Source organism: Chiloscyllium punctatum, chromosome 26 (genome assembly GCF_047496795.1).
Source record: "Chiloscyllium punctatum isolate Juve2018m chromosome 26, sChiPun1.3, whole genome shotgun sequence".
Taxonomy (NCBI): Eukaryota; Metazoa; Chordata; class Chondrichthyes; order Orectolobiformes; family Hemiscylliidae; genus Chiloscyllium; species Chiloscyllium punctatum.
Window position 1 is genome coordinate 30,897,457 of NC_092764.1, and position 14,135 is coordinate 30,911,591.

General features: G+C 39.2%; 1 protein-coding gene across 1 annotated transcript in view; it reads right to left on the reverse strand.

The window, feature by feature from the left end:
• Positions 1-14,135, reverse strand: part of LOC140453233 (polycystin-1-like protein 3) — a 56,395-nt gene that overhangs the window by 35,948 nt on the left and 6,312 nt on the right. Inside the window, exons 3-4 of the mRNA XM_072547809.1 lie at positions 6,678-6,789; positions 130-182 (exon numbers count right to left, since the gene is read on the reverse strand). Coding sequence (XP_072403910.1) covers positions 130-182; positions 6,678-6,789 — 165 coding nt within the window. The remainder of the gene's footprint in view (positions 1-129; positions 183-6,677; positions 6,790-14,135) is intronic.

Genomic DNA, 14,135 nt, shown 5'->3' on the forward strand with positions numbered 1-14,135 from the left:
CTTTAAAATCATGTAGACTGACAAATCTTCTGCATTGCTATTGCGAGAAGGTTACTGACATTAATTCTGAAGAAAATCTCTAATCTGTATGATTTATAAAATCACATATTTACTTAAAAAATAACTTACCCTTGATAACCTATGTTTTTTCATGAGAGGACCTGACAAAGTACATGGAGAAGCTGTTAGAAAATACATGCTGTTCAACACATATACTAAAATATACATTAAATGTGTTAAGCCACATGTTTAGCAATAATCGGGTTCACCAAAATCATTTTAACAAAATGTCAGACAGGACCTCTGCCTTATGTCTGCAGATATTTTTAATCAACATGTTCAGAAGTGCTATGACACACCACTGGAATGGGAGGATTTAAACCGAATGCTCTAGGCCAAGCAATAAAGACACTGCCACTTCACCATGAATCCCCAACCTTATTAAACAAAAACAGTTTGTCATGAAACATGACTTTGTTGTGGATGCGGGCAATTCACCTTTTTGGTCTAACTAGTAGGGAGCTCCAGAGTTGGAGAAAGAAAACAGTGAAAAGTTTATTGTATTACTGCAAATGTTGCATGATTTTTTCTGTCAGCACTACAATTCATGTTAGAAGCCTTTCATAAGACCATAAGATATCAGAGTAGAAGTAGACCATTCAGCCCAACCGGTCTGCTCCATCATTCGATCATGGAGGATAGGTTTCTCAATCCCATTATCCTGCTTTCTCTCCTTGATCCCCTTAGTAATCAAGAACCTATCTATTTCTGTCTTAAATATATTTAATGATTCACCTCCACAGCCTTCTGCCGCATTGAGTTCCATAGATTTCCCACCCTTTGGGGCTGATGAAATTCTTCCTCATCTCAGTTCTAAGCAATCATCCCTTCACTCTGAGGCTATGCTGTTGGGTCCCAGTGCCTCCTACTAGTGGAAACATCTTCTCCATGTCCACTCTACCCAGGCCTCTCACTATTCTGTAAGTTTCAATCAGATCCCCCCACACCCCCATCCTTCTAACTCTAAGTACAGACCCAGAGTCCTCAGCCACTCCTCACACAGTGAGCCCTTCATCCCTAGGATCATTCTTGTAAACATTCTCTAGACCCTCTACTATAACAGCCCATCCTTCCTGAGAGACAGGGCCTAAAACTGCTCACAGTATTCCAAATGCAGTCTGACCAAAGCCTTATACAGCCTGAGCAGTACATCTCTGCTCTTGTATACTAGCCCTCTTGAAATGAATGTTAACATTGCATTTGCCTTTCTGACTGCCAACTGAATCTTCATGTTAACCTTAAGAGAATCCTGAACCAGGACTCCCAAGTCCATTTGTGCTCCACATTTCCGAAGCCTTTCCCAATTTAGAAAATAGCCTGCACCGCTATTCTTCCTACCAAAGTATATAACCTCCCACATTCTCATATTGTATTTCATCTTCAACTTCTTTGCCACTCTCTTAGCCTGTCCAAGTTCTTCTATAGTCTTCCCTTTTCCTCAATACTGCTTGTCCACCTATCTTTGGGTCATCTACAAACTTAGCTGCAATGCCCTTGGGTTCCTTTGTCCAGATCGTAAATGTAAAATGTGAACAGTTGTGGTCCCAACACTGACACTTGTGGCACTCGCTGGCTGTCGTCCTGAAAAAGACCACTTTGTCCCCAATCTCTGCCTTCTTCCAGTCAGCCAATGCTCTAACCATGCCAGTATCTTGCCCCTAACGCCATGGTCCCTCATCTTATTTAGATGAGAGTTCTGTGCAGCACTTTGTCAAAAGCCTACTAGGAGTCCAAGTAGAGCATGTCCACTGGCTCTTCCTTTTCTAACTAGCTGTGGCATCCTCAAAGAATTCCAACAGGTTTGTCAGGCCTGACCTCCTTTTGGTGAAGGTGTGCTGACTCTGCCGTATTCTACATTGCACTTCCAAGTAACCTGCAATCTCATTCTTAATAATGGACTCTAAAATCTTACCAATAAATGAGTTTGGACTAACCAGCCTATATTTTCCTATCTTCTGTCTTCCTCCCTTCTTATATAGGGGTGTTACATTTACCACCTTCCAGTCCCCTGGGACCCTCCCTGAGTCTAGTGATTACTGAAAGATCCCCACCAATGCCTCCACAATCTTCTCAGCTATCTCTTTCAGAACCCTGCAGTGTCGTCTGTCTGATCTGGGTGATTTATCCACCTTCAGACCTTTCAGCTTCCCCAGCATCTCCTCCTTAGTAATGTCCACTGCACTCATGTCTGCCACCTGACTCTCTTGAAGTTCTAGTACATGACATGTCCCTCATCCAGCCATCTCAGACTCACTCTTTGGGGGGAATTTTCCAGACGCATCATTCAGCTTTATTATTTGACTGAGAATATCTTGGCAAATTTGGAATATGCTCAAATCCAATATTTTCTGCAAATTACTTGAAACATTCATTTGCAAAGTTGTCAGGAACAATTTTATCTGGAATTTCACAAGTTGCAGAAATCTCAATACTCTGACAACTGTACTCAAAGTGTACCACATTTTAACTTCAATCCTTCTTGGAAAGTCATTGACAATAAGGTATGAATTACTATTCATCCTTTCCATTGATCTGTTTTGAAATTGATTCAATATAATGCTTCTCTCTGTTATGGTCAATGTATTGCACATAGTTTGCAACTGGAAATCACTTCTTCAGTTTCTTTGAAATTCCAGGCTACGACATTATGACTGAGCTCTTGCTTGATACTTGGTGTTACCCATATGACCTTGATGTCTCTTTAAGACAGTTTCTCTGAGTGAAGTTGGAATTGTTTTCTTTTGTTATAATAAAATCTCACTGATAATAATGAAGTGTTTCCTACATTCAAAGTATGCTTTCATGATTACACCACACAAGGTCATAGTTTTGGTCAACCCTCAACTTGTTTCAGTCCAGACTGATATGTTGGCCATTGTGCGACACTAAACTGAATATATGATTCAATTTTTAGAAATGGTGATTATCAATAGTTTCCCGAGAATGTGTATCTTGCTGCTTGCAGTTTATTGTGAACATAATTGATTTCAAAAGCAAATGTGATCAATTTCAGTCAAAATCTGTTCTCAGAGACATTTTTGTAAGTTCCTTCTCATCAAGTAAGAAAACTTAAGTGCTAGCAGCCTGTCTCAATAACCATTTTCAGACTAATAATGGAGCCTGAGAATTTCACAGCTGAGACAGCTATTTTTTCTAAGACAGTACATCTTATCCCTGTGTCTGACAGTGCTCAAGATGCATAATAGATTGGTCTTCAACTACCATCCAGCTGTTTCTGGAAATGTACTGCTCCTAAGGCTTTAGCTGGCGTGCCTGCTGCTATGATAGGCAGTAATGGACGATTATAATGTGCACAGGCATACTGTGGAAATTAGCATTTTTTAAAAGGTTCCTGAATTGCCTATTCCTGATGAAGATTCCAAAACCATGATTGAGCTTTCTTTGTGAGATATCTCAAAAGTGCAGCAACAGTTGCTAAATTGAGGGAAAAAAGCCAACTGATCTTTCTAAGAAATTACTGAAGATCTTAGATCAGTTTCTGAGTTGGAAATTCTGGATCTACCTTTATGCCTTTATCACTGCCTTACTGGCAATGTGTCTTACAAAACAAGATAACTTGGAGAATTCACACTTTTCATTAATAACAGGCTGTCTTCCTGTAAATAATTTTCCTCTCAGATCATATTCTTTGACTGATTCCTCCATGGATTAAAATGTTAACCATGTGGCAGATGAGTTCACTAAGTCCTTGAAGTTTTTGGAGAATCTTTGCTGCTGAATGGTAAATGGTTGAAGCACAACCTTCCAAATTTGGAAGCATGTTCATCGCTTTGATTTTTCATCTATTGGAACTGCCAAAGAGCAAACTGCTAAAAACTGCCAAGAACTATTCATATCAAGTTTTGTTAAAGTTTTACTCTTGGATAACTTCACTAAATTTTCATCTATCTTTGTGTATAGGATGAAGTTCTCTTGCTGCCACTTTCTTCAGTTGTGTTAAGTCAACGTACATACGAATGGAGCATTGTTTTGTTTAGGAGTTGGAACCATATCAGAACACCACTCTATTGGTTTAATCACCACAAAAAATACTTCCACTCTTAAGCAAAAACACAGGTCCTTGCGGGTCACCAATGGTCACATCCTGTCAAGGGATGATTTGATCATGGGAGCAATTATAGCAGAATACAAAACTCAGTTTCAATAACTGTACACCTTCCAGCCAGGTTCAGTACATAACAAAGAGTGGGCTTCCAGTTACTTTCCCCAGGTCCCATAGCCCAGGGCTGTTGAGGTTAATTGTAAATCCAGAGTTGGTGCAAACAGCTCGTCAGTACAGAAAATCAAACGTGAATCTACCTCGTGACATGGCTCACACCTGCACTTGACAATACAATTTCTTGCATAATCTTTGGTGAAGCTGTGAAGACTTTTGATGTTCATTTCTATTAGCTTTTTCATTTGAAGTCATTAATTTTAAATCCATTTTACCTGTAATAACCAATACCTATTATTCTTTTAAAAATATCACACCCTTACCTATATGTACAGATAACATTATCTTTTATTTTAGACAACAAGTTACCTATTATTCCTGTCAATCCTTTGTACCTAATTGGTGATACTATAAATAATTCCACAGTAGAATTTTGAATCATATATATATGTATATATGTATATACACAGAGAATATATGCTAATGACCTTAACATTTAAAAAGCATAAAACTTGCATTAAAAATCTCCAAAGAGCTTCTTACCTTTAGAAATCATTAGAATGTTCCAATATTTTTCTTTGGCTTTGGATTGCCTTGCTGTAGCATTGACAGTTATGTTCACGGGGAATTCTTCAAATTGTCTCCTTACTGGACTACCATCTAAAATTGTGATCCTTACTGGAAAGTGATTCAACGGTATCAGAATAATTGAGCTTAATGTGGTCTCTAAACCAACAAGCAGCTCCATTAAATGAATGGTAATATCCCAAGATGTCTCTTCCAGAGTTAAGTTATTCAAAACATGAATGGTCATTTGATGTACACCAGGTCCAATGAGGTGTTGAGTAGCATTGTCAACAGAGATAATTCCTGATTGTGCAGTGGACGTATAGAGGGTAATGTTTCCAATTGATGCCGTGTAGATCAGGTAGACCCCTGTAAAGAATTTAAACTTAATTTTGAGATGATCATCTGTGACTGTTTCTAAATTCAACTGGAACCTGACAGAAATCAGAAAGGACAGCATATTTCAGAATTCAATTCGATGATAATGGGCTTCCTAATTGCACAGTTAGTCCCTTTTACACCTAACCATATGTATTTTTAACTTGAATATCAATATTTTAAAAACTAGTAATTGCTCAAAGGCCTTGATACAAGGAGAATAATGAAGAGAATAAGCAAAGCCATACTGAAATGAATCTGCAAAATAAGAGGAGAATAGAAGATACAGTGGCAAATCAGAAAAACAATGGGAAGAACTAGCTGGGAAATTAGACTTTTGTTTTAATTTAATGCATATTGAGAAACCACTTATTGGTTATTTACCCTTCCTTCACCACTCACAGATTTCCCAGAGAAAAGGGGTGAAAGTATATATCCAGATTGATCTGGAATTCAGATATTATCCAACATGACATTAACAATTAGAATCTGTAACTGGAATTACAATTTCAAAATTTGTTGGTGACATCAAATAATCACTAATAAATCCATAAGGAAATGCGCAAGAAATGTCTTTATCAAAAACGCAGCAAGAATGTGGAACTCGCAACAAGGAGAAGATAAGGCAAATATCAGAGATATATTTAAGGGCAAGTTAGATGAACACATGACAGAGAAGGAAATTAAAGAATAAATTGTACTGTTGGAGTTAGATAAACAGGATCCGGAAGAAGTACATGATGAGTGTAACACTGAAACAGATAGGCAGAACCGAATAATCTGTCTTGGTGTTGTTACCTCAATGAGGTGAGTTATAACACGCAGGAGCAGAGTGGTTCAGGGGTGCCTGGAGTTTCAAAGTACAGGTAATGAAGGTGTGACAGAATGCTGACTCCAGCCTGTCAACTTCTGCTTTTAACTGAAGGCCATTCACCTGCATGCGAGCAAATCCCTCAGAAGAGGTGGCTTCTCAACATCAATGTGTTAATCACGGAACTATTGCAACCTTAACTTGGTTTCTGAAATTTAACTTGGGGTGCATAGGTTTCATGGAATTCACAGGGAAAGCAAAAAGAGCAAACACCAACAATGGCAGGAGCTGAAGATATAACAGGAAAATATATCAATAAATACTGAAATCTCACAGAAAATCTCTTATCTGTTTGTATGGAAAGTTTTGTTCAACAGCTTTGAAGGATTGTGTACCTGATCGCCACATTACAGTTGTGATCTGTCAGATCTGTACCCATGCTGCATTAGTTTGGACTGAAGTGAGTTTGAAGATAAGCAGCAGAACCACCCACAGTGGGAAAATGCCTCTGGGGTCACCCCCAGCAACACTGGAACCAACAGCCTGCACTTCACAATGGTGAGAGCCTCACCATTGGGTACAGCAACAGGGAGTATCCTCCTCAAAACATCTCCAGTGCCTCAGGAAGCTCAAGAGCTGTCCACATGTGGCAGACACTGGCAACCTACTGGGAACAATACTTACTGCCAGATTGACGTTGTACCCATGCTTTACTGGTGGCTTTCAAAATCACAACCACCTCAAATTCTTTGCCTCTGGCTCCTTCCAAGATCTTGCCCAAGGTGTCTGCAGAATCCTGCAGTCAACAATTCACAAGATGACTTTTGGCAAGTATGCCAGGGTCAGTAGTGTTGTTCTCATTTCCATTGACGATGCCTGTCAGGGTGAGTGGCTGCTCAGGTTTACAGCTCTAAGTGGCTTCCCTCAGGCACATGGTATCACTGACCTTTATAAACAATGTAGGCCCTGCCCCATCACCACACATCCCCACCCCCCCCCAACGCCCCCAAAATCACTCACTAGTATATGACAATCAAAAGAGGTGTCATTCCACTAATATGCAAGAGATGTACAACCACAAAAAACAATTAATTGGAGGTTTACATGGAATTCCCAGGCACTATTGTGTGATGGATCCTCACCACAGCTCATTTTGGTGAAGTAGATATCTGGTAGCTCGTTACAAATTACATTGGTGTGATACACATTGTTACTATGAGGAAGATCTCTATGTTAGGTCTTACTCCTTCCAGATCTAAAGCTGTTCCTCTTACCCAAAACTATATGACATCATCATTTTGTGTGCTGCTAAATGCATTCCCCAGCATTAACCCTTTCAGACCCTTATACCATAGGCAGCTGTCATTGATTCTGTCATCCTGTGGAAATCCACCTTCCCTGATGCTTGAAACAAATTCAAAAACTGATTGCGTTCAAGATGAAAGTATTGACAAGAGGAGGGATATGCAATTAAAATATGATTGGTGATATCTGTGAGGATATTAACCAAAAGCAATGCAATACAAGCTATACACCATTCACATGTATCATTGAGTAAGCTGTCAGCATAATAAGGATGTATTCTGGATTAGTGGTGCTGGAAGAGCACAGCAGTTCAGGCAGCATCCAGGTAGCTTCGAAGCTCCTTGGATGCTGCCTGAACTGCTGTGCTCTTCCAGCACCACTAATCCAGAATCTGGTTTCCAGCATCTGCAGTCATTGTTTTTACCTCGATAATAAGGATGTATATCTAGGCCCTGGACAGGTCTAGAGATACCCTTCAGTATGCACCAGTCAGAATTCAGGAGATTTCCATATGCAGGCACAGAGCACAAAGTCTCATCAAACAAGCTGACAAAGAGGAGTAGACAGAAATGATGCAGTATGTGTATCAACAGTGGCATACATTTACAACAGGAATGCCCTCATTGTTCTGTGTGAAGAGCTACATGTAGGAGTGAGCGGGTAGGTACGGGGAGATGTGTGGGATACAGTCAGAGCAATAGGACAACACAGTGAGAGTGAAAAGAGGGTCAGGGGAAACAGACATGAGTAACAAACAGGAGAACAGGTCATAGACACACACCAAACAAATCCTCAACAGTGTTCAGTGCATTACACATAGTAACTGCACTAAATGCTGAAATATTGCATTTTGTTAATTGCTTCCTGTGTTACACAACAAACATCTGTTACACATGCAAGCCACACAACAATCGTATTGCCATAAAGTCAGATCATTTAGTTGTAAAAAGTTCTAAAAGTTCAGTCACAGGGAGAACTGCTATCTGTAAAATATGTGGAACAATGGCCCTGTGACCACATTGAATTTCATTCATTACCCAAAAAGCCATCTTGCAAATTAAGCTTTAATATTATCTTGCACCCAGATTAAATGCAACACTTTTGAAGAAACACTGTTCTTATTTGGATTTAATTTGGAAAGGCTCGAGAGATTGTTTTGGTTCTAATATTGTCATTGAAATCTTTCATCATGAATGGCTATAAGATGTGTATAACATTTAGACTACTGTTAATTTTACAATCAAATGCCCTGTCACTATTCTGACTGGCATGTAGACAATATTCATCTAACTATAGGAATAGATCTACAACCTAGGAAAGTTATTGTTTAGTCAAGAAATGCAACAAATGCTTTTTCAACTATCGTGCTACAAATGGACTAATTTAGATTTTAATCCATATCAGATTTGCATGCTATAGTGAAGTAAAGAGAAAAATATATTTCTGGCTTACACTTTAAAAAAAGATGCCTATTGTTAATCGATTTTAACTTGGGAAATAAAATGATGTTGTTACAACTCCGAAACCTAGATTTGAACCTGACAGCTTCTGCTAAAAAAATCAATAATGGAAATTAATCAGAAGCAATAAGTTATGAATTATGATAGATCAAACATTACCTTTACCAGCTGTAACATCAATCAACAATGTATGTCCAAATGGAACTCTGCAAGTGGGAATCACATCGGATTGGCCTGAGCTGGAACACTGGACATCACTGAAATCATTGGATAACTCTTGAATGAAAACAGCTTTTTCAACTTCAAGGTGACTGTCCTTTGAATGGCATTCAACGTGAATTTGGAAAAGTCCAGATCTTCTGTATGTGTGCAAGATCCTGAATGATCTAATTTACACAGCAATCAACAGATACACCACTGATAATTACAGATACAGTACATTTTGTAATGTTGACTAAGTGCATTTCAAAATTAATCACTTTCATGTAGATAGCATTTTTAAAGATTTTAAATATATTTTTTCATGGGATGTAGGCATCCTTGATTGTCCTCAAACTCTGCTATTTCAAAGAGCAATTAAGAGTCGACCAAATTGCTGTAGATCCAAAATCACATGTAGGATGGCAGATTGCCTTTCTTAAACAGACATTAGGAGACCAGATGGATTTTTGGATATTTGATTGACAGTTTCATGACTGGTAGTTCTGAGACTAGCTTTCAACTCCAGATTGATTATTGGTAGATCTTAAATCCATATCCCCAGACCATTAAGCTGGTTCTCTGGATTACTAGTGACATTACCACTACACCACATCTCCCATTGGTCCAACATGACTTACAGGAGTGCTATCAAACAAAGTTTGACATGGAACTAGACAAGAAGAAATTGGGGTCAAGATTAGAGTAGTGCTGGTTGAAGGGCTTTTGCCCGAAACATCGATTTTCTTGCTCCTCGGATGCTGCCTGACCTGCTGTGCTTTTTCAGTACTACTCTCATCATAACTCTAATCTCCAGCATCTGCAGTACCCACTTTTGCCAAGAAGAGACTGGGACAGATAATCTATGCTTGATCAGAAAAGAGTGTCTTTGTAAGAGGAGATTGAGGCTCAGAGGTGTGGGGAAGGGTATTGAAGGGCTTAGACATCTGGAAACATAACCTTCAATGATGGAGCAACCTAAAAGATCAGGAATGTACAGAGACCAAAATGGGAGGAAGGTAGGACGATTAAATGACTGAAGGGGTTTGCCCTAGATGTGGGGTGCTGAGGCCATGAAGGAATTGAAAACAAGAACAAAAATCTTAAAATGGAGCCGCTGTTGGATAGTAAGCTGGAAAGGGGAAATTGGTGCACCTTAGGTTACATTTGGCACAGTGTTGGTTGAGCTCAAGTTTCTGTCAGGGAGAGGTGGAAAGCTGAGGAAAACAGCATGTTGATGGGTAACGTTGACCAAAATGATATCAAAGGTACAAAGTGCAGGACAGGCAACATTGTGCCATAACGTGTGCTCTAGCAATAATGTGACACAACATACATGGTCATATTGCTATAACATTACAAAATATGTTTAGGATCAGGGACACCTAATGAAACTAACTTGCAGCACTTTCAAGTATGATTCTAATTTCATAATACAACTGATTGTTGTGCAGAATAAATTAAAGTTGCCAGATATTTATAGAATATAAATATAATTCCTTGTTATGGGGCTATGCCTTACAGAACATTCCAAACTGCTTACCAAACAATCATACTCAACTATTGTATGACAGCACAATCATATTGTGAAATTGTATCAGCTGGAATTAAATTCTTTGTGTACAGTAGTGGAAGAATTCATTTTTTTATCCTAGAAAATCAAAGATCTAACTTGTTCAACAATTTCTTCTTGTTAGTTATCTACTTGTTATTCCCTTATTGGTAATTTTGCATTTTCTGTACATTTAACCGAACTGTGAGTTTCTGAAGACAGATTGTAAACAATTTTTATTCAGTTGACTGTTTAAAATTTTTCAGAAACTAAAATATAGAGGTGGATCAACATGCTCACCATGGATCACCATTTCAAATACGTTGAAACTCTTTTGTCAATTATGTGGAAACTCTATTTGAACTGTGTCTACATTTGCTTGTGAAGTCTTGCTATGGAGCTGTGATCAGTGTTTTCAATGTTAAATGTCAGACTTGTTAAACTGTATTTTGTTAAACTGTATTTTATAGCTTCAAGCAGTTCCACATCTCGGCCATTGGTTGTCTTTGCAGCAGGTTCATGTGTAAACATGAAATTATGTTAAAATACATTACAAAGATCATTGTATTTGCTCCCAGTTTTATGTTCAGTCTTCATACTGGTCCCACAAGAGCAGTCTGACTGCTCTTTTTTCATACAATTGCTGTGCTGACTATACTAAAATGTATAGAATACACCTTCACTTCCCTCACATCCATTGCTGGACTATTTTGCTCTGTGAACTAAAGCATATTTAAGGTGGCACAGTGGTTCAGTGGTTAGCACGGCTACCTCACAGCACCAGGGTCCCAGGTTTGATTCTAGCCTCGGGCAACTGTCTGTGTAGAGTTTGCACATTCTCCCCGTGTCTGTGTGGGTTTCCTCCCAGAGGCCAGGTGAATTGGCCATGCTAAATTGCCCATAGTGTTAGTGCATTAGTCAGAGGGAAATGGGTCTGGGTGGTTTACTCTTCAGAGAGTTGGTGTGGACTTGTTGGGCCGAAGGGCCTGTTTCCACACTATAGGGAATCTAATTTAATTTATGCAGGATTGTTATTTTCTCATACACCATTTGCATGTTTCATAAGAGGTCTCCTGACTGTCAGAAGAAAGTGAGGACTGCAGATGCTGGAGATCAGAGCTGAAAATGTGTTGCTGGAAAAGTGGAACGTTTCAGAGAACACCTCTGGGACACCCGGACCAACCAACCCAACCACCCCGTAGCTCAACACTTCAACTCCCCCTGCCACTCCACCAAGCACATGCAGGTCCTTGTTCTCCTCCATCGCCAGACCATAGCAACACGACAGTTGGAGGAAGAGCGCCTCATCTTCCGCCTAGGAACCCTCCAACCACAAGGGATGAACTCAGATTTCTCCAGTTTCCTCATTTCCCCTCCCCCCACCTTGTCTCAGTCAAATCCCTCGAACTCAGCACCGCCTTCCTAACCTGCAATCTTCTTCCTGACCTCTCCGCCCCCACCCCACTCTGGCCTATCACCCTCACCTTGACCTCCTTCCACCTATCGCATTTCCAACGCCCCTCCCTCAAGTCCCTCCTCTCTACCTTTTATCTTAGCCTGTGGGACACACTTTCCTCATTCCAGAAGAAGGGCTTATGCCCGAAACGTCGATTCTCCTGTTCCTTGGATGCTGCCTGACCTGCTGCGCTTCTCCTGACTGTCAGCCAAGCTTCCTACTTTTATACTGTCAGAAAATTTTGAAATCCCAAATCCAAGTTATCAAATTATATGGAGGGTAAAACTCAATCCTGCATTGACCTCTGAGGCACATGAATTCCAAACTGAGCATCACTCATTAATGCTCACCGTTTCTTTCCTGCTTGCCAACGAGTAGAATAATCAGCTAAAATTTTACTACTGATTGAAAGAAAAAGATTGTCCAGGGTCTATCCTCCTTGGAAAGTAAATGTGGGTCTTAGCCAAGCAAGTTTATAGCTGGAATGTAGGTTTCCCAACAGAGTGAGGAACTGAGCAAATTTTATGTTTTGATTATAAGCTGATGTAGGGCAATGGAAACAATATTCAAAATCAAAATACTTTATAACCCAATAAATGGTTATGCTACCAACATTTACACTAAATGTACATTCAACACTTCCATTTTGAAGTAGGTAGGTCTACTCACTGCTCTGGAATTTCAGTATTAATCATGCGGCCATCTCCAGTGTCAACTGAGCAAATGATTTTAAAAGGTGTGTAATGTGATATTTCGGATGAAATGGTGAGAATGTTCCAACTTGAAGAGGTTACTCCCTGTGACAGCTGCAGACCTGAACCAATAGAACATTGTATTGAACAGCCTAAATGAATGGGAAGCACTTCAATATAATTTCATATCCTGGGGGCTGACTATTATTGTGTTCTTTAAATTATTGAGTAAAGTACTTAAACAATATGACAATCTGAAAGTAAATTAAATTGAACAAACCATAAAGGTTCCATTTCATATTTCAGGAACCTTATAAAGTACTCACTTTGTTAATATTTACTGACCATTATTCTTCTTTATTAATAAATATTCAATTCAGGAAGATAGTACCTGTATTTGAATGATTAATTGGTTCACAGTAGATATATATGCTATGCTAAATTATATTGTATAACTGCCATTAAGAACCCCTTACAAATGAACAAAAGCATCAGAAGTGCAATTTATTATTTAAAGATGGTAACCTGAGAGTTTTCTGTTTCAGACAGTAATTAACCATCTCCGTGTATGATGTATATCACTTTCCTTCCTATTCATTTGAGCTATTGTGATTAAAAAGCACATTCATAAAATTGATCATAGCAAAGGGCTCTATTCAGAACAGCTGCATTGTTGTATTATTGTACAAATGTAATCAACAGTCTGGAGGTAGCTTGTAAGATTTAACTGTTAAATTAACTGTTAACACTTTCTCCTGAGGCTGCTGCTCAAAGCCAACCTGTAGCAAAGTGATCTAAAAAGGCATATTCCTCCAATCAATTAAAAGCTATTGCTACAGCAAGTTTCTTTAAATTAGCGGCTGTTTGGCATTCCTCTTTTGAAAGTTGATATGCGACCTGAAGATTCTTGAAGCACAATGGTAGTGTCCTTACCTCTGGGTTACAAATCCTGGATTCAAGTCTCACCTGCTCCAGAGATGTGTCATAACATCCCTGAACAGGTTTATTAAAAATTACCTTCAAAAATATGCTTACACGGTAAGAGGCTGTGGACCTCCCGTGGGCTTGGCTGAAGTACCCACCAACAGGCCCAGGTAGTGGGTTGTGGAGGTGGGGGGGAGGGGTCATAATTCCTGACTACCTGCCTCCCTTCTATGGCTATGTTTGTGTTTGGTATCCTTGGAAAGAGAGAATGGTGGTGTCCACTGATTCCCTCAAAGCTTGAAATGTTACCTGATGCTCAAATGTGGAGGAAATTATTTTCCTTTGTTTTCCTTTTGTTCAGTATTCCAAGATTGTTCAGTTGATTTATTGTTTTACACAAAATGTGTCTTTTATATGTGGGGAATTCTAGCTGATGACAAGATATTATGGATGTGTTTATATGAGCTATATCATGTCTACAGCACAAAAACAGGTAAGTGAGTCCAGTAAACCAAAGTTAGCATCTACACTTGAAACAACATCCTTCTCCCCAAA